At 48.7% G+C, this 21,615-nt stretch overlaps 1 protein-coding gene across 1 annotated transcript in view; it reads right to left on the minus strand.

The window, feature by feature from the left end:
- LOC144507808 (sterile alpha motif domain-containing protein 1-like) overlaps positions 1-21,615 on the minus strand; it is an 84,049-nt gene that overhangs the window by 22,317 nt on the left and 40,117 nt on the right. The window contains exon 5 of the mRNA XM_078235122.1: positions 9,319-9,462. Coding sequence (XP_078091248.1) covers positions 9,319-9,462 — 144 coding nt within the window. The remainder of the gene's footprint in view (positions 1-9,318; positions 9,463-21,615) is intronic.

Below are 21,615 nucleotides of genomic sequence, written 5' to 3' on the forward strand. Positions count from 1 at the left end.
CAGGAGGCCATTCGGACCATTGAGCACGCACCAACAACAATCCCTATCCTATCCTTGCATCTATTATGATGAAGATGAAAAGCTTTGACAGCATCTCTCCTTTTACAGCAATTATCCAGGCATGGACAACAAAACGTGTATTTATATTACCGTTAAACACCAGCCACCCCCTGGTGAAAACAGCCCTTTAATTGTGAGGCCTGGGCCGGCCTCTCCAGAGTCTGCAGTCCCTCTGGATTCCCTTCCGTTGATGCAAGTCCCCAATTTCCCCCAGAATGAGAAAATAAGTGGAAAAGGGGGAAACATTGATTTCCTCCCAGATGTTGCACTATAAGGCGGCAGGATAGTCACATGAGCAGCCTGGGAATGGAGGGATACAAACGATTGGTCTAGTTGGACCAAGGAGCGGCACAGGCTTGGAGGGCCGAAGGGCCTGTTTCCTGTGCTGTACTGTTCTTTGTTCAGGGCGGCACAATGGTTGGCGCCGCTGCCTCACAACGCCAGGGACCCAGGTTCGATTCCCGGCTTGGGTCACTGTCTGCGCGGAGTCTGCACGCTCTCCCCGTGTCTGCGTGGGTTTCCTCCGGGTGCTCTGGTTGCCTCCCACAGTTCAAAAGACGCGCCGGTTAGATGCACTGGTCGTGATAAATTCTCTTTCAGTGTATCCGAACATCGGTGGAGTGTGGCGACTAGGGGATTTTCACAGTAACTTCATTGCAGCGTTAATGTAAGCCAACTTGTGACACTTAATAAATAAATGGAATAACAGAGGAGCTGTCAGATGATTTCAGATGATTATACTAGCCAACAGGAAAGATTATGGGCTTGATCCCTGAACTGTTAGGAGTTAGCTTGGGGCAGTGGTGAGACACGTGGCAATCAGCCTTAGTTCCTGCGTCCAGGAAGATCAGCCTCCTATCTCAATCCCTGCTGGATCTGTATAATGCAAGCACCTGAGAGCCAATCCCCAGTGGGCAGGCCGGCACCCATTCGCATAACATGGAGACTGGCCTCTTGGGCAAGGTAACGGGAGGCAGCTAGTACCATAAAAAGTACCAGAGTGAGGACAGCAATGAAAAGGGTTCGACATGTTCTGAAGAGAAGGAGGTGATAAAATAATCAGAAAGGGGTGGAAGAATGTTGAAAAAATAGATTGCATTTTTTGTAAGATTCTAACAACTTCTCCAAGTCCATTCTGCTCCACATTTATGATTGACATTGTTTAGCACTACAGAAGTAAGTAAAGTTTATTATTAGTCACCAGTAAGGCGTACATTAACACTGCAATGAAGTTACTGTCAAACTCCCAGAGTCGCCACACTCCGGTGCCTGTTCGGGTCAATGCACCCTAACCAGCACGTCTTTCAGACTGTGGGAGGAAACCGGAGCACCTGGAGGAAACCCACGTGGACACGGGGAGAACGTGCAGACTCCACACAGACAGTGGTCGAGGTCGGGAATTGAGCCCGGGGTCCCTGCCGCTGTGAGGCAGCAGTCATAACCACTGCGTCACTGTGCGGCCCCCATGTAAAATAACAATCTCGTTTCAGTGAGAACATAAGAAATAGGAGCAGGAGTAGGTCATCTAGCCCCTCGAGCCTGCCCCGCCATTCAATAAGATCATGGCTGATCTGAAGTGAATCAGTTCCACTTACCCGCCCGCTCCCCATAACCCTTAATTCCCTTACCGATCAGGAATCCATCTATCCGTGACTTAAACATATTCAACGAGGTAGCCTCCACCACTTCAGTGGGCAGTGAATTCCAGAGATTCACCACCCTCTGAGAGAAGAAGTTCCTCCTCATCTCTGTCCTAAACTGACCCCCCCTTTATTTTGAGGCTGTGCCCTCTAGTTCTGGTTTCCTTTCTAAGTGGAAAGAATCTCTCCACTTCTACCCTATCCAGCCCCTTCATTATCTTATATGCCTCTATAAGATCCCCCCTCAGCCTTCAATGAAAGAATATTGGTTGGTTTCCATGGGAACTTTGGAATGGAGAATTACGATTGGCACACTTTGCTTGGTGTGCACTTGTTGAAATGAAAGAACCGTGTCTTCTGACCATTCTGTGCTTCCCACAAACCTTTCCCAGATTGAACTGTTGGATTCCAAGCGCAGAAATAAAATACTACCAAAAGAAATGGCAAAGACAATGCCTGTGACCACCTCTGTCTATAAATAATGCACGCCCACGAATCCAGTGGTCCCGACATTTAAAGTAAAGTTTATTTATTAGTCACAAGTAGGCCTACATCAACACTGATGTGGAGATGCCGGCGTTGGACTGGGTGGGCACCAGAAGAAGTCTCACAACACCAGATTAAAGTCCAACAGGTTTATTTGATATCATGAGCTTACGGAGCGCTGCTCCTTCATCAGGTGAGTGACTCACCTGATGAAGGAGCAGCGCTCCGAAAGCTCATGATACCAAATCATGTTGGACTTTAACCTGATGTTGTGAGGCTTCTTACCGTACATTAACACTGCAATGAAGTTACTGCAAAAATCTCCTAGACGCCATACTCTGGTGCCTGTTCGGGTACACTGAGGGAGAACTTAGCATGGCCAATCCACCGAACCAGCACGTCTTTCAGACTGTGGGAGGAAACTAGAGCACCCGAGCAGACATGGGGACTCCGCACAGACAGTGACCCGAGCCGGGAATCGAACCTGGGTCCCTAGCGCTGTGAGGCAGCAGTGCTAACCCACTGTGCCACCCAGCTTTAACCAGCTACCAAGAAGTGTGAGCTGGAGATCAGGAGTTAAACATTTCTATAGTGCCTTTCATCTCAGGACTTCCCCAGTGCTTTACAACTGATGAAGTGCATTTCTGAAGTGTTGTCACTGTTGTAATGAAAGAAACACTACAGCCAATCTGCTCAGAGCCAGCTCACACAATGGGGTAACTAACCAGATCTAATCTTTCTCTCAGCAATGTCTAAGGGATAAATATTGGTGAGGTCATTAGGACGGCTCCCCCACTCTCCCACAGTGTCTTTCAGGTCCACCCGAGAAGGCAGACGTGGCTTTAATTTAACATCTCATGAGAGTGCAGCACTCTTTCAGTACTGCTGTGGAGAGTCATTCTGGATCACATGCTCAAATCCTTGGAGTGGGATTCCAAAAACTAGAAATGTAAAACAAGCAGGGCGGCACAGTGGCACAGTTGTTAGCACTTGCAGCCTCACAGCGCCAGGGACCCGGGTTCGATTCCCGGCTCGGGTGACTGTCTGTGTGGAGTCTGCACATTCTTCCTGTATCTGCGTGGGTTTCCTCCCACAGTCCAAAGATGTGCGGGTTGGGTTGATTGGCCCTGGTAAATTGATCCTAGTGTCAGGGGGACTAGCAGGGTAAATATGTGGGGTTACAGGGAGAGGGCGTGTGTGTGACTGTGGTCAGTGCTGACTTGATGGGCTGAATGGCCTCCTTCTGTACTGTAGGCATTCTATGATTCATTAAGCACTCTAATTGGACTGTTTGCGAGATTCAGAATTTACGTACCTCATCAGTTATTAAATGTCAAATTAAGGGGGTTTCTCATAAATTTTCTTTTGATTTACAGAAAACATGCAAAAAACTGCTCTCTGTGATCTGACTGCATAGGTGAATACAGCAGAGAGTCGGTACTGTCTCTCAAAATGATAACCGCACTATAAAGGCCAGTAGAATCTTTTAGAACTGAGGTGAGGAGAAATTTTTTCGCCCAGAGGGTGGTGAATGTGTGGAATTCACTCCCACCGAAAGTAGTTGAGGCCAAAATATTGTCCAATTTCAAGAAGAAATTAGATGTAGCTCTTGGGGCGAAAGGGATCAAGGGATATGGGGGGAAGGGGGATCAGGATATTGAATTTGATGATCAGCCATGATCATAATGAATGGTGGAGCAGTCTCGAAGGGCCGAATGGCCTCCTCCTGCTTCTAGTTTCTATGTTTTAAAGAGTGCCTTAAAGGAAAGAGAGGTGAGAGGTGAACTCTCCTTAAAACCGACTTCTTTGACCAAGCTTTGGGTCATCTGTCCGAACATCCCCTTTGACTCAGGAACTCCTGCGAAGCAGCTTGGGGCATTTTACGACATTAAAGGCACTATACAAATGCAGGTGGATATTGTTGATCTGTCGGGATTTCCTGACGAGCATCTGTCAGCACTCAGACTGTAGGTAGTAAAGATATGGCACTAATGGCAACTCAATCTTTAGGGCGACACAGCGGTTAGCACTGCTGTCTCACAGCACCAGGGACCCGGGTTCGATTCCCGGCTTGGGTCACTGTCTGTGCGGGGTTTGCACGTCCTCCCCATGTCTGCGTGGGTTTCTTCCGGGTGCTCCGGTTTCCTCCCACGGTTCAAAGATGTGCGGGTTAGGTGTATTGGCCATGCTAAAATTGCCCCGTAGTGTCAGGGAGACTAGCTAGGGTAAAGGTACGTTGACAGGGCCTGGGTGGGATTGTGATCGGTGCAGACTTGATGGGCTGAATGGCCTCCTTCTGCACTGTCGGGCCTCTAATCTTGGTCGGGTTTAAATCTGCCTGCTGCTAAGGCCATAAGCCATTCGCACCCCTGTCCCACAATGCAATTCGACAGTACGTTTACAGTAGGAAATAAAACTGGTACTTTAAACCGGGCAACAAGAAAAGGTCACAAAAACAGAAAATGCTGGAAAAACTCAGCAGGTCTGACAGCATCTATGGAGAGAGTAAAATGGAGCTAACATTTCGAGTGTGGACGACCCTTCGTCAAAACTGAAAATGTCACCAGGTGACAGCGAAAAAAGTTAAAGTTAATTTATTAGTCACAAGGCTTACATTAACACTGCAATGAAGTTGTGGGCGACACGGTAGCACAGTGGTTAGCACTGCTGCTTCACAGCTCCAGGGACCTGGGTTCAATTCCCGGCTTGGGTCACTGCCTGTGTGGAGTTTGCACATTCTCCTCGTGTCTGCGTGGGTTTCCTCCGGGTGCTCCGGTTTCCTCCCACAGTGCAAAGATGTGCGGGTTAGGTTGATTGGCCATGCTAAAATTGCCCCTTAGAGTCCTAGGTGGATTAGCGGGTAAATATGTAGGGATATGGGGGTAGGGCCTGGGTGGGATTGTGGTCGGTGCAGACTCGATGGGCCAAATGGCCTCTTTCTGCACTGTAGGGTTTCTATGAAGTTACTGTGAAATTCCCCTAGTCGCCACACTCCGGTTCCTGTTCGGGTCAATGCACGATGATTGTTATGCGAGGGTGCGCTAGCACACCAACCAAGATGGCAGCAGCATTCAGACACTCCTTGTTGCCAGGGTGATGAGGCAATTAAATCCTGCACGTGCAGTGGCCAATACGCTGCAGCTACAGGAGTACAGCTGCTCCTTGAAACATGACTTGCCAATGGTACGCAGAGTCGCAATTTACAGGGATAAACCTGGCAGAATGGTGTTCGTACGCAACCCCACCCCCCATCACTGTCTGAGAGTGACCACTATAGGCAGCTATACAAAAGGCCTGAACATCAAGCTTCTCGCTGCCCGTGCCAAATACGATGAGTGTACGCTCTGTCTTGCAGCTGAAACTTAACAGTTTCCTGTTGACGCGACAACACAGCTGCAGAAAGATTCAGCCAAAGCCAGAACCCGACCCACTCCCCAGCCCACAAGGTGAACGCAAAAGGTGCTGCCTTTCCCGACCTCCCAGCGCCAATGGAATATTCCTGAATTGCCGTCACTGCGGCGACCGCCAATTCGCACACAGCAAGATTCCACAGATGAGCACCGAGACGTTACTGACCAGACAACGCGTCTCGGTAAAGTTGGCCAGGAGATAAACATTGGCCAGGGCGCTGGGGTGTACACACCTGCTCTTCTTTGCAGAGTGCCCTGGAATCTTCGCATGAGCAACAGGCGGGGTTTTCGATCAAATGTTGCATCCGAAGTCCGAACCGGGACGTTAAAACTGGCAAAAATAATCCATCGGCAACGTGCATCAGTCCTGAACCACTAACCTGCGATCAGGGCTACTCGAGCTGACAACCAAAGTCAGGCGATTAAAAGGCAAACGATAGATTCTCATCTCAAATGGAGTGTCATAAAGGTGGAATTTACTTGTTTAATTTGTTAATAAAAAGGAGCAGCTGGTGTCTTTTCATCCTGTAATATACTGATTCATTTAAATTGCTAATAATCACAGAAATGCAATTTGCGTTGCCTTTTGCCCCCTGTGAATGTCTGGCTAAACATTAGCTAACGGTGCAGAGAGCAGCGCACGGATTAATTCTTGAGAGAGAAAAGAAAACAGGGTTCTCCTTTGCTGGTGGAACTGGTTGCGATCCACACTTACAGAAAGGTAGTCATTCAGACATCTCAATACCTACCAATTAGCAAATAAATCTATGAACGCAGCGATTGTTTAGTTACACCAAACGCCTCACTTCAAAAGAACTGCAGCTTTCCGAAACAATGTCGCAGTTCTGGGGTGGCACAGTGGGTTAGCACTGCTGCCTCACAGCGGGTTAGCACTGCTGCCTCACAGCGCCAGGGACCCGGGTTCGATTCCCGGCCTCGGGTCACTGACTGTGTGGAGTTTGCACGTTCTCCCCCCCCGTGTCTGCGTGGGTTTCCTCCGGGTGATCCGGTTTCCTCCCACAGTCCAAAGATGTGAAGGTTCTGTGTATTGGCCACGCTAAATTGCCCCTTAGTGTATCCGAACAGGTGTCGGAATGTGGCGACTAGGGGATTTTCACAGTAACTTCATTGCAGTGTTAATGTAAACCTACTCGTGACAAATCAAATAAACTTTAACTTTTTCAATTCTGGCTGAACCCTTTGATTGGTTGGCCTCAAGACTTATCTTTAACATGTTGCAACAACAAGACAACTTAGGTTCATGTGGTGCCTTTAACACAGGAGGGCGCAATTCACAGGGGTCAAAAGACAATTCACAGGGGTCAAGCTTGCTTGAAGAAGAAGGGTCTTGCCGTTATATAGGGCCTTATGAGGCCAAAACATTGTGTGATTTCTAAAGTTTATTTATCCATGTCACAAGTAGGCTTACATTAACACTGCAATGAAGTTACTGTGAAAATCCCCTAGTTGCCACACTCCGGCACCTGTTTGGGTACACTGAGGGAGAATTTAGCACGGCCGATGCACCTACCCAGTGCCCCACACAGACATGGGGAGAATGTACACAGGCAGTGACCCGAGCCGGGAATCGAACCCAGGTCCCTGGTGCTGTGAGGCAGCAGTGCTAACTACTGTGCCACCCGATTTTAAGAAGGAATTAGATACAGCTCTTGGGGCTAAAGGGATAGTCGGGGGGGGGAAGGCGGGATCCCGGTTCAGTTCCTGCCTTGGGTCACTGTCTGTGTGGAGTCTGCACGTTCTCCCCGTGTCTGTGTGGGTTTCCTCCGGGTGCTCCGGTTTCCTCCCACAGTCCAAACATTTCGGTTGATTGGCCATGCTAAATTGCCCCTTAGTGTCGGGGGATTAGCAGGGATTAAATAAGTATGGAGTGACAGGGGATAGGGCCTGGGTAGGATTGTTGTTGGTGCAGGCTGGATGGACCGAATGGCCTCTATGTGCAGAGAACAAAGAACAGCACAGCACAGGAACAGGCCCTTCGGCCCTCGAGCCTGTGCCGATCACGATTACCTATCTAAACCAACCGCTTATATCCCTCTATTCCCCGTTCATGTGTCTATCAAGACAAGTCTTAAATGTGGCCAATGTAACTGCCTCAATCACCTCACTTGGCAGTGCATTCCAGTCCCCCACCACCCTCTGCGTGAAAAAACTTCCCCCGCACATCTCCACTCTCGAGCTTCTATGATTCACAGCCTCTATCTTTCTTTTCTTTGTTATGAACATATTAGTTAGGAAGAGAAATAGGCCACTCGGCCCCTTGATATTCACCTTTCCTGTACTGGTATAACCTCGCGTTCCCAGTCTCAGAACTGTACGCTGTTTCCACATCCTCGCTATCCTCCTTATATGACAACCGGGCACCCCAAATGTGGTTTAATCAAGGTTTGATACAAGATTAACGTAACTTACTTTTCAATTGTACCCCACTAAAAATGAACTAAAAGGACCCCACGCACCCCGGACATTCTCTCTTCCACCTTCTTCTGTCGGGAAAAGGATACAAAAGTCTGAGGTCACGTACCAACCGACACAAGAACAGCTTCTTCCCTGCTGCCGTCAGACTTTTGAATGGGCCTACCTTGCATTAAGTTGATCTTTCTCTACACCCTAGCTATGACTGTAACACTACATTCTGCACTCTCTCATTTCCTTCTCTATGAATGGTATGCTTTGTCTGTATAGCGCGCAAGAAACAATAATTTTCACTGTATACTAATACATGTGACAACAATAAATCAAATCAAATACTTAAGTTTATTTATTTCATAGAATCATAGAATCCCTACAGTGCAGAAAGAGGCCATTTGGCCCATCGAGTCTGCACCGACCACAATCCCACCCAGGCCCTACCCCCCGTATCCCTACATATTTACCCGCTAATCCCTCTAACCTACGCATCTCAGGCACTAAGGGGCAATTTAGCATGGCCAATCAACCTAACCCGCACATCTTTGGACTGTGGGAGAAAACCCACACAGACACGTGGAGAATGTCCGAACTCCACACAGACAGTGACCCAAGCCGGGAATCGAACCCAGGTCCCTGGAGATGTGAAACTGCAGTGCTAACCACTGTGCTACCGTGCCGCCCAAATTCTTATTTGTCACAAGAATGCTTACATTAACACTGCAATGAAGTGACTGCGAAAATCCCCTTGTTGCCACACTCCGGCGCCTGTTCAGGTACACTGAGGGAAAATTTAGCACGGCCAATGCACCCTGACCAGCACATCTTTCAGAATGTGGGAGGAAACCGGAGCACCCGGAGGAAACCCACGCAGACACGGGGAGAACGTGCAGACTCCACACAGACAGTGACCCAAGCCGGGAATCGAACCCGGGTTCCTGGCGCTGTGAGGCAGCGGTGCTAACCACCGCGCCGCCGTGCCACCATTTGGTGCCTGGCCTTATCAATTGACATTTAGGTTGCACCTGGGACATCCATCCATATTTTTCTTTCCCTCTTCAGAGATACTGCAACCCTGCTGAGTGCTAGCGGAGTCTCCTGAGGGAATTTATTTCAGACGTTTAGCATTCACACTTCCTGTTGTTTGCCCTGTATTTTTCCAGGAGTTTCCCGTGATGAACAGCGAAGCAGACCTGGCTGCCAAAGTGGCTGTGATCACTGTCCATAAAATGGAAGTCACAGATACACAAAACAACAGCCGCTGATTTGTTACTGGGACGGAGTTTTAAACCTACCCAAGTCTCTGGGTTCAGGGCTCAACCCTGCTGCAGTCTCCAATGCTTCAAGTTTTGGATTGGCTGCAGGGATCTGGCCTAGCAGCATAGTGTCCAAGAGGTTGCCTGCTTTGTTGGGGCTGCGGTCTTTGGACAGCGACGTATCTGAACACAGACAAAAAAAAAAAATCATACATCAGTCAACATGAGATTTGGAAACATAGCTCCCAAGAAACGTGTTATTCTGGCCAGCGAGGCTCCAATGGCTCTCCGTCCCGGCAGCCTGCTCTACATTCATCATGGCTAAGCTTCTGTCTCAACCGCACTTTCCTTTCCACTCCCTCGATTTCCTGGCAGGTTGAAAATCTATCAGCCCAGCCGTGCGTAAAATCCGTGCACAACCCACTGGGCTGGAAAACTGCAAAGAGATTTACAACCCCCAACGCGTGAGAGAATTTCTCTGAACTTCAGAGCTGAATTGCCAACTCCTTATCCCGAGGATATGTCCCCCGTTTTCTCGGTTCTCGAGCCAGGGGAAACAACTTCACAAGTGTCTACTCTGTCAAGCTCCTTCAGAATCTTGGAAGTTGCAATGAGTTCACCTCTCATTCTTTTAAACTGTAAAGACGTGATTACTTGTAAAGACTAGCATTCCAACCATTATCTTGCGATTGAGTCTTTGTCTATATATGCCCCGTTTGTGAACCCAACTCTCCACTCACCTGATGAAGGGGCAGCACTTAAAAAGCTCGTGATACCAAATAAACCTGTTGGACTTTAACCTGCTGTTGTGAGACTCCTTACTGCTCTAAACTCCACCCAACCTCTCATCATAGGACAACCCTCTCATCCCAGAAACTAATCTGGTGAGTCTTCGCTGCGACATATCCAATGTAAGTATATCCTTTCTTAGATATGGAGGCCAAAACTGCACACAGTTCTCCAGGTGTGGTCTCACCAAAGCCCTATGCAATTATAGCAAGACTTCCTTCTTCTTGTGATCCAAACCCCTTGTAAATTTGGAACTGAATGGTCTTATTAGCGACAGACAGCATGATTTTGTACAAGGGACGCTCTTATAGGAATTAAGGGCTATGGGGAGAGAGCGGGTAAATGGAGTTGAAATCAACCATGATTGAATGGTGGAGTGGACTCGATGGGCCGAATGGCCTTACTTCCGCTCCTATGTCTTATGGTCTTATGGTCTTATGGTCTCACTAGAGTCATAGAGTTTTACAGGCCCTTCGGCCTAACTTGTCCATGCCGCCCCTTTTTTTTGAACCACTAAGCTCGTCCCAATTGCCCGCATTTGACCTATATCCCTCTATACCCATCGTACCCATGTAACTGTCTAAATCCTTTATAAAAGACAAAATTGTACCCGCCTCTACTACTACCTCTGGCAGCTTGTTCCAGACACTCACCACCCTCTGTGTGAAAAAATTGCCTCTCTAGATCCTTTTGTATCTCTCCCCTCACCTTAAACCTATGCCCTCTAGTTTTAGACTCCCCTACCTTTGGGAAAAGATATTGACTATCTAGCTGATCTGTGCCCCTCATTATTTTATAGACTTCTATAAGTTCACCCCTCAGCCTCCTACGCTCCAGAAAAAAAGTCCCAGTCTATCCAGCTTCTCCTTATAACTCAAACCATTAAGTCCCGGTAGCATCCTAGTAAATCTTTTCTGCACTCTTTCTAGTTTAATAATATCCTTTCTATAATAGGGTGACCAGAACTGTACACAGTATTCCAAGTGTGACCTTACCAATGTCTTGTACAACTTCAACAAGACGTCCCAACTCCTGTATTCAATGTTCTGACCAATGAAACCAAGCATGCCGAATGCCTTCTTCACCACTCTGTCCAACTGTGACTCCACTTTCAAGGAGCTATGAACCTGTACCCCTAGATCTCTTTGTTCTGTAACTCTCCCCAACGCCCTATCATTAACTGAGTAAGTCCTGCCTGGTTCGATCTACCAAAATGCATCACCTCACATTGATCTAAATTAAACTCCATTTGCCATTCGTCAGCTCACTGGCCCAATTGATCAAGATCCCACTGCAATCCTCGATAACCTTCTTCACTATCTACGATGCCACCAATCTTGGTTTCATCTGCAAACTTACTAACCATGCTTCCTATATTCTCATCCAAATCATTATTATAAATGACAAATAACAGTGGACCCAGCACCGATCCCTGAGGCACACCGCTGGTCGCAGGCCTCCAGTTTGAAAAACAAGCCTCTACAACCACCATCTGTCTTCTTTCATCAAGCCAATTTTGTATCCATTTGGCTACCTCACCCTGGATCCCGTGAGATTTAACCTTATGCAACAACTACCATGCGGTACCTTGTCAAAGGCCTTGCTAAAGTCCATGTAGACAACATCAACTGCACTAATTTAATTGAGTTTTTTGAGGAGGTGACAAAAATGATTGACGAGGGAAGGGCTGTGGATGGACTTTAGTAAAGCATTTGACAAGGTCCCTCATGGCAGGCTGGTGCAAAAGATAAAATCACACAGGATCAGGGGTGAGCTAGCTTGATGGATTCAGTACTGGCTTGGCCATAGAAGACAGAGGGTAGCGGTGGAAGGGTGTTTTTCTGAATGGAGGTCTGTAACTAGTGGTGTTCCACAGGGATCAGTGCTGGGACCTCTGCTGTTTGTAATATATATAAATGACTTGGAAGAAAACGTAGCTGGTCTGATTAGCAAGTTTGCGGATGACACTAAGATTGCTGGAGTTGTAGATAGCGATGAAGACTGTTAGAGAATGCAGCAGGATATAGATAGACGGGAAAATTGGGCGGAGAAATGGCAGATGGAATTAAATCAGACAAATGTGAGGTGATGCATTTTGGTAGGTCCAATTCAGGTGGGAGCTATAAAATAAATGGCAGAACCATCAGGAGCATCGACACACAGAGGGATCTGGGTGTACAGGCCCACTGACCATTAAAAGTGGCAGCACAGGTGGAAGAGGTGGTGAAGAAAGCTTACGGCATGCTTGTCTTCATCGGCCGGGACATCGAGTATAAAAGTTGGCAAATTATGTTACAGTTATATAAAACGTTGGTTTGGCCACATTTGGAATACTGTGTCCAATTCTGGTCACCACACTACCAGAAGGATGAGGAGGCTTTGGAGAGAGTACAGAAAAGGTTTACCAGGATGTTCCCTGGTATGGAGGGTATTAGCTATGAGGAGAGATTGAATAAACTGGGATTGTTCTCCCTGGAAAGACGGAGGCTGAGGGGCAACTTAAAAGAAGTTTATAAAATTATGAGGGGCATAGATAGGGTGAACAGTTGGAAGCTTTTTCCCAGGGCAGAAATGACAGTTACAAGGGGGCACAGGTTCAAGATAAGGGGGGAAAGGTTCAGGGGAGATGTGCAGGGGGAGTTTTTTACACAGAGGGTGGTGGGGGCCTGGAATGCACTGCCAAGTGAGGTGGTTGAGGCAGTTACGTTAGCGACATTTAAGACTTATCTGGATAGACACATGAACAGACAGGGAATAGAGGGATACAGACGGTTGGTCTAGATAGGATAATATGACGGCGCAGGTTTGGAGGGCCAAAGGGCCTGTTCCTGTGCTGTACTGTTCTTTGTTCATTTAAACGTTTCATGCCTTTTAAATATATTCTACTTTTCTGAAATGCGCAGATTAATCTCATTAATGGACATCCAAGTGCTGATCCAGTAATTACAGCCTGCCAACTTTAAAATCTGTGAAAATCCTCTAGTCGCCACACTCTGGCGCCTGTTCGGATACACTGAGGGAGAATTTAGCACGGCCAATGCACCTAACAAGCACTTCTTAAGGACTGTGGGAGGAAACCGGAGCACCCGGAGGAAATCCACGCAGACACGGGGAGAATGTGCAAATTCCACACAGACAGTGACCCAAGCTGGGAATCGAACCCGGGTCCCTGGCGCTATGAGGCAGCAGCGCTAACCACTGTGCCACCGTGCCGCATATGACTGTAGTGTGTCGTAGCTGAAGAGGGGGTTCGTCTATGCGTCAAGGTAAATGCAAAAACATGACTTTTGGGGCTGGGAAAATGGAGGTTGGCTTATACACCACACTGACTTATACACTTTAATTTACACTTTAACTTCCTTGCTGGAATCCACCAACTTTCATTGTATCAATACATGCGTTGCAGCTATTTAAGATTGTGCACATTCATTAGAAATTAATGTCCTCAAGAGCCACTCTGGAATACAGCTAATTTACACAGAGGCCTTGTTAATGCCTCTGGCGGTGGCACAGTGGTTAGCACTGCTGCCTCACAGAGGCAGAGATCCAGGTTCGATTCCCGGCTTGGGTCACTGTCTGTGTGGAGTTTGCACGTTCTCCCCGTGTCTGTGTGTGGGTTTCCTCCAGGTGCTCCGGTTTCTTCCCACAGTCTGAAAGACGTGCTGGTTAGGTGCGTTGGCCGTGTTAAATTGCCCCTGAGTGTCCCGGGATGTGTAGGTTAGAATGTGCCGGGAATCGAACCCGGGTCCCTGGAGCTGTGAGGTAGCAGTGTTAACCACCGTGCCGCCCCGGTGTGATGTGGTGTCTGTCACACATGTGCGGTGTTTGATACTAGACAGACGAATGCTCAATCAACTGAATTTTTTCTCTTCAAGGCTTTAAAAAGAATCATAACCATGGAGCATAAGCGATAAGGACATACATTATATGGTGCTTCTCATTACCTTGGGATGCCCAAGGTTTTTTACGGTCAGTTAAGTACTTACTTACTGAAATTTTTTTATTCATGCATGGGACATGGGCTTTGGACTGGCCAGCATTTATTGCCCATCCCTAGTTGCCCTTGAGAAGGTGGTGGTGAGCTGCCTTCATAGAATCCCTACAGTGCAGGAGGCAGCCATTTGGCCCATCAAGGCTGCACGGACTACAATCCCACCCAGGCCCTATCCCTGTAATCCCACTTATTTACCCTAGCTAATCCCCCTGACATTAAGGGGCAATCTAGCATGGCCAATCCACCTCACCTCGGAGTGTGGGAGGAAACCGGAGCTCCCGGAGGAAACACACACAGGCACGGGGAGAATGTGCAAACTCCCGAGGCCAGAATTGAACTCGGGTCCCTGGCGCTGTGAGGCAGCAGTGCTAACCACTGTGCCGCCTTGAATGGCTGCAGTCCATGTTCTGTGGGTTGACCCACAATGCCATTAGGGAGGGAATTCCAGGATTTTGACCCAGCGACTGAAGGGATGGCGATATATTTCCAAGTCAGGATGGTGAGTGGCTTGGAGGGGAGCTTGCAGGTGCTGGATGGATCTAATTGCTACTGTAATGCAGGGAAACGGGTCCGCCAATTTGCAAGGTCCCACAAATAACAATTGGATAAATCTGTTCCCACGATGTTGGTTGAAACATATATTTTGGCCCAGGAAAGTGGGAAACACTCCCATACCCTGCCCGAAATGTTATCCAACAAGAGGCCTGGTGAGGTCCAGCGTTAGCATTTTATCCAGAACACGGCATCTCTGGCGGCACCGCCAGCTCTCCGGTCATTGCACTGGGGGTGCCAGCCAGGATAACACGTCTGTCTCAGGGACAAATCCGCAACCTCCTGCCTCTGTAATGAGCGTGCTGCCCACTGAGAGAGGCGGGCTGGCCAATACAGTGGAAGTCATGCACCTGTCTACATCAACGGTGATGAAGTGGAAATGGTTGAGGGCTTCAAATTCCCAGGTAACAAAGACACCTATTTATCGACTACAGCTCAGCTTTCAACACTATTATTCCCACGAAACTCATCTCCAAACTCCGTGGCCTGGGCCTCGGCTCTTCTCTCTGCGACTGGATCCTGAACTTCCTAACCCGCAGACCACAATCAGTAAGGACAGGCAACAACATTACCCCACGATCATCCTCAACACCGGTGCCCCACAAGGCTGCGTCCTCAGCCCCTTACTGTACTCATACACCTATGACTGTGTGGCCAAATTCCCCATCAACTCGATTTTCAAGTTTGCTGACGATACTACTGTAGTGAGTTGGATCTCAAACAATGATGAGACAGAGTACAGGAAAGAGATAGAGAATCTGGTGAACTGGTGCGATGACAATAATCTCTCCCCCAATGTCAACAAAACGAAGGGGATAGTCATCGACTTCAGGAAACGTAGTGGGGGTGTCCCTGTCTATATCAATGGGGATGAAGTAGAAATGGTCAAGAGCTTCTAGCTTTTAGTTGTCCAGATCACCAACAACCTGTCCTGGTCCCTCCATGCCGACGCTATAGTTGAGGAAACCCACCAATACCTCTACTTTCTCAGAAGATGAAGGAAATTTGGCATGTCTGGTATGACTCTCACCAACTTTTACAGATGCACCATAGAAAACATTCTTTCTGGTTGTATCACAGCTTGGTATGGCTCCTGCTCTGTCCCAAACTGCAAGAAGCCACAAAGGGTCGTGAACGAATCTCAGTCCATCACTCAAACTAGCCTCTCACCCATTGACTCTGTCTGTACTTGCTGCTGCCTCGGGAAAGAAGCCAGGATAATTTAGGACCCACGCATCCCAGACGTTCTCTCTTCCACCTTCTTCAAAAGTGTGAGGACACGTACCAACCGATTCAAGAATAGCTTCTTCCCTGGACCTGTCTGATCGCTCTCTACACCCTAGCTATGACTGTAACACTACATTCTGCACTCTCCCCTTTCCTTCTCCCCTGTGTACTCTATGAACAGTATGCTTAGTCTGTACAGTGCGCAAGAAACAATACTTTTCACTGCATCCCAATACATGTGACAACAATAAATCAAATCAAAATCAAATCAATATTCATCCCTTGACTGAAAGTACCTCACCAGGTCAAGATTATGTTGCCTTTTCCATGGGGAGAGCTTTGCTGTGCACAAATTAGCTGCAGGCTCACACTTTCAAAAGGACTTTGTTGGCTTTGGAACAGGCTAAGATATGCAAAGTGCTGCAAAAATGCAAGTATTTATTTATTTTTAATTCTTTCATGGAATGTGGGAGCAAAGCCAGCATTTATTGCCCATCCCTAGTTGCCCTTGGAGGGCAGTTGAGAGCCAACCCCATTGCTGTGGCTCTGGAGTCATGTAGGCCAGACCGGGTAAGGATGGCAGATTCCCTTCCCTAAAGGGACATTAGTGAACCAGATGGGTTTTTCCGACAATGGTTTCATGGACATCATTTCTCAGACTAGGTTTATATTCCAATTCCAATCCCAATGCCACCATCTTCCCCATGTCTACACAATGTTGTCTATCTGTGCTCACTTTCGTCCCACCCATTGACCTTCTCCCCACCCTAAATCCCACCCCTCCGACCGTCCCATTGGACAAGCTCAGAGCATCCCCACCTTCCAATTGGCTGATCAGGCTGTCACTCATCTCGCCCTGCCCACACCCCGCCCGCCCATTGAACAGGGCAGAGCATCTTACCGCCTTCCCATTGGTTGCGCAGGCTGTCACTCACCGCCAAGCCCCGCTCCTCAGACCTTCCCATTGGACGGGGTAGACACCTTCGCCCCTCCCCTCCGATTGGCTGACGGGGCTGTCACTCACCACATCCCGAGTACACCCCGCCCCCCCCGACCTTCCCATTGGACGGGCAGAGCGTTTCACCGCCTTCCGACTGGCTGACGGGGCTGTCACTCACCGTCACAGAGACACAGCCCCGCCCCTCGGACCTTCCCATTGGTCGGGTAGAGCGCCTTCGCCGCTCTCCGATTGGCTGTCCGGACTGTCATTCATCACGCCCCAGAAGAAACCCCGCCCCTTGCACCGTCCCATTGGACGGGCAGAGCGCTTGGCTGTTTTCCGATTGGCTGACGCGGCTGTCAGTCAGCCGTCCCCGTCACCCAATCAAGCGGCTCGTGCTCCGTCCAGCCGCCGTTTGGGGGGGGGGGGGATGAGCGAGGCGGGGGAAACGCCCACTCTCACAAGCTGGGAGATGGCAGCCGGCGTCTCCCGCGCCTTGTCGTCTCTCTTTCCTACCTCAGTGGCGCTGAGCACCCTCCGCCGGGAGCCACCGTCCCGCTCGTAACTCCCTCCCGCTCCGTTGCCTCGCTATCCGGCTCGCTCGGCGGCGGCGGCCGCCATTTGCGCATGCGTGACTTAGGGAAGCGCGCCCACCAGCAGGGCGCCTGCGCGGCTGGGTCATGACGTAATTCCGCAGTCAGAAGGCGGGAAGGGAGCAGGGATCTAGACAGAGTCAGCACACCCCCCCAGAGGAAGCGCAAGGTATTGCAGCCTGACAGAGGCATAGAAAGATCCCAACATGGTACCGAGGCCTAAAGAGAGGTCTTTTCTAGAATGATGGTAATTATTATTAAAACGTTATTCTAAAATATCATAAGTGGTCCAATTAATTGTAAGATTATGGAGACATTGTGGGAAAATGGCGTAGATTAGCCATAGTCTTAGAATCCCTACAGCACAGAAAGAGGCCATTCGGCCCATCGAGTCTGCACCGACCACAATCCCACCCAGGCCCTAATCCCATATCCCTACATATTTACCCACTAATCCCTCTAACCTACGCATCCCAGGACACTAAGGGCAATTTTTTAGCATAGCCAATCAACCTAACCCGCACATCTTTGGACTGTGGGAGGAAACCGGAGCACCCAGAGGAAACCCACGCAGACACGAGGAGAATGTGCAAACTCCACACAGACAGTGACCCAAGCCGGGAATCGAACCCAGGTCCCTGGAGCTGTGAAGCAGCAGTGCTAACCACTGGCTGAATGGGCAGGATCACAGCAAGAAGTTTAACAACACCAGGTTAAAGTCCAGCAGGTTTATTTGGTAGCAAAAGCCACACAAAGAGCTCCGAAAGCTTGTGTGGCTTTTGCTACCAAATAAACCTGTTGGACTTTAACCTGGTGTTGTTAAACTTCTTACTGTGTTTACCCCAGTCCAACGTCAGCATCTCCACATCAGGATCACAGCGCCAGGGACCAGGTTCAATTCCCCGCTTGGGTCACTGTGCTGACTCTGCACGTTCTCCCCGTGTCTGCGTGGGTTTCCTCCGGGTGCTCCGGTTTCCTCCCACAGTCCGAAAAACGTGCTGGTTAGGGTGCATTGGCCGTGCTAAATTCTCCCTCAGTGTACCCAAACAGGATTGTGGCGACTAGGGGATTATCACAGTAACTTCATTGCAGTGTTAATGTAAGCCTACTTGTGACACTAATAAATAAATGAGGTGCTCTTAAAAGTCCTCGGCATCCTTGAGGGGACTTTCACCCAGTTTAAGTGCCCATCCATCACAGCAAAAGCTAACTAGCCCTGATCTTGACGATCCAAGGGAATTGTGAAAACATGCCATGAAATTTTGGTTGTGGCCCTTCATCTTGAGTAGTAAAGGTTCTCCTTCGATTATTGTTAGGGGATTTTCACAGTAACTTCATTGCAGTATGAATGTAAGCCTACTTAGAATCCCTACAGTGCAGAAGGAGGCCATCTGACCCATCGAGTCTGCACCGACCACAATCGCACCCAGACCCTATCCCCATAACCCCATGCATTTACCCTAGTTAGTCCCCCTGACACTAGGGACAATTTAGCACGGCCAATCCACCTAACCCGCACGTCTTTACGACTGTGGGAGGAAACCGGAGCACCCGGAGGAAACCCACGCAGACATGGGGAGAACGCGCAAACTCCACACAGACAGTGATCCAAGCTGGGAATCGAACCCGGGTCCCTGGCGTTGTGAGGCAGCTGAGCTGACCACCGTGCCGCCCAATAAATAAACTTTAACTTTTAAAAGTATCGGGACTTTGCTTGCAGTTAAGGCACAAGAAGATACATTCAAGTTCAAGAAGATGGGTGACTTGGATATGGTGATGTTCCAATACAGCAGCGTAGCAACAGAACACTTGGCAGTCAGTTTAACTCAGCAACTACAGAGCTCTTGGAATAAAAGGAACAGTAGCAACAAGGATATAAAATTGGCTGAGCAACAGGAAACAGGGAGTGGTGGTTAATGGATGTTTTTCCAGACTGGAGGGATGTTTACAGTGGAGTCCCCCAGGATCGGTGTTGGGACCCCTGCTCTTCCTGATATATATTAAAGACCTAGACCTTAGTGTACCGGACGCAATTTCAAAATTTGTGGACGATACGAAACTGGGAATTGTGAACCGTGAGGGGTGGATAGTGGAGAACTTCGAAAGGACTTGAGACAAGTTGGTGGAATGGACGGACAGATGCAGAGAAGAGTGAAGTGATTCATTTTGGTAGGAAGGGTGCAGACACAATACAGAATAAATTCTGAAGAGGTTGAAGGAGCAGAGGGACCTGCGTGTACCTGTACATAGAATCCCTACAATGCAGGAGGAGGCCATTCAGCCCATCGAGTCTGCACCGACCACAATCCCTCCCAGGCCCTATTCCCGTAACCCCACATATTTACTCTGCTAATCCTCGGACACTAAGGGTCAATTGAGCATGGCCAATCAGCCCGGAGTGTGGGAGGAAACCGGAGCACCCGGAGGAAACCCGGGGAGAATTTGTGAGGAGAACATAAACTACCGAAGGGCAGGACGGGTTGAGAAAGTGGTTAACGAAACGGAGAATCCCAAGAACCATAGAATCCCGGCTTCATTTACCAGAGCTTCGGATATTAAAAGCAAGGAAGTTATGTTAAACTTGTATAGAACACTGGTGTGGCCTCATCTGGATTACTGTGTCCACTTCTGGGTTCCACACTTTAGGAAGCACGTGAAGGCATCAGAGAGAGAGAATGCAGAAAAAAGTCCTAAGAATGAAGTTCCTCATCCCTGGAACCAGTTCTGAAGGTAGATTGGTGAAGTTGGGGCTGTTTTCCTCGGGGAAAAAAGAAAGTTGATTTGATAGAGGTATTCAGGACCACAAGGGGTCTGGAAATAGCAGATGCCCAGACCCCCTCACAAAGGGGAAGCTGTGCCCACTTGTGAAAGGATCGAGGGCACAGGTTTAAGGTAATTGGCAAAAGAGGCAATCACAGTACAAGGAGAAACTTAGCGCTGCTGCCTCACGGCTCCAGGGACCCGGGTTCGATTCCCGGCTCGGGTCACTGTCTGTGCGGAGTTTGCACGTTCTCCCCGTGTCTGCATGGGTTTCCTCCGGGTGCTCCGGTTTCCTCCCACAGTCCAAAGACGTACTGGTTAGGGTGCATTGAGCCGAACAGGCGCCAGAGTGTGGCGACGAGGAGAATTTCACACTAACTTCATTGCAGTGTTAACCTAAGCCTAACTTGTGACTAAAAACTTTCCACAATGAGTGGTTAAGGTCTGGAATGCACTGTCTGAGCAGGAATTGGGAGAAATTCAGCCCTTCCATCTCACTCTGCCATTCAATCAGATCACAGCTGATCTTAACATCGTCTCAACTCCACTTTCCTGCCTGCTCCCAATCGCCCTACATCCCACCAGAAACATATCTATCTCTTTCTTGAATCTGTTGAGTGATTCTGCCTCCACTGCACTCTGGGGCAGAGAGTTCCACAGATTCACAAACCCTCCAAGAGAACGAGTTTCTCCTCATCTCAAGGTTGACTCTCCCTCCTCTCACTCGATGACCTCTTGTTCTAGACTGTCCCACAAGGGGGAACCTCCGTTCAACGCCCACCTTATCAACCCCCTTTAGCATTTTATATGCCTCAAATCAGACCCCCCCTCCCCCACTTATTCTTCTGAACTCCAGCGAGTACAAGCCCAAGCTATCCAACCAGGGTAAGGGAGGTTCAATCGAGGAATTCAAAAGGAAAGTTGGCTTACTATCTGAAAAGGAAGAATGTACGGGGCACGGGGAGAAGGCGAGGGAGCGGCACTGGATGAATTGCTCCTCTGGAGAAGGGGCACAGACACGATGGGCCAAATGGCCTGCTCCTGTGCCATACCATTCTGTGATCAGGACAGACATCCTTCTGCTTGAACCTTCCCACAGCACTCTCAACACCAGCAAGCAGATTCACAAACAAACATTCGCTCTCTGGACTGTACGAAGTAATCGAGGATTAAGATCACTGGTCATTGTCCTGTAATGTCCCGATACTTTTAAAAGTTAAAGTTTATTCATTGGGCGGCAAGGTGTTCCGGTTTCCTCCCACAGTCCAAAGACGTGTGGGTTAGGTGGATTGGCCATGCTAAATTAACCCTTAGTGGTAAGGGGATTAGTGGGGTAAATACATGGGGTTAGGCCCTGGGTGGGATTGTGGTCGGTGCAGACTTGATGGGCCGAATGGCCTCCTTCTGCACTGTAGGGATTCGATTACACTAATAAATGAACCTTTTTTTAAAAAAATGACCGTTTACTGAAATAATCGAAA

The sequence above is a fragment of the Mustelus asterias genome, chromosome 19 (assembly GCF_964213995.1).
Source record: "Mustelus asterias chromosome 19, sMusAst1.hap1.1, whole genome shotgun sequence".
In the NCBI taxonomy this organism is placed as follows: Eukaryota; Metazoa; Chordata; class Chondrichthyes; order Carcharhiniformes; family Triakidae; genus Mustelus; species Mustelus asterias.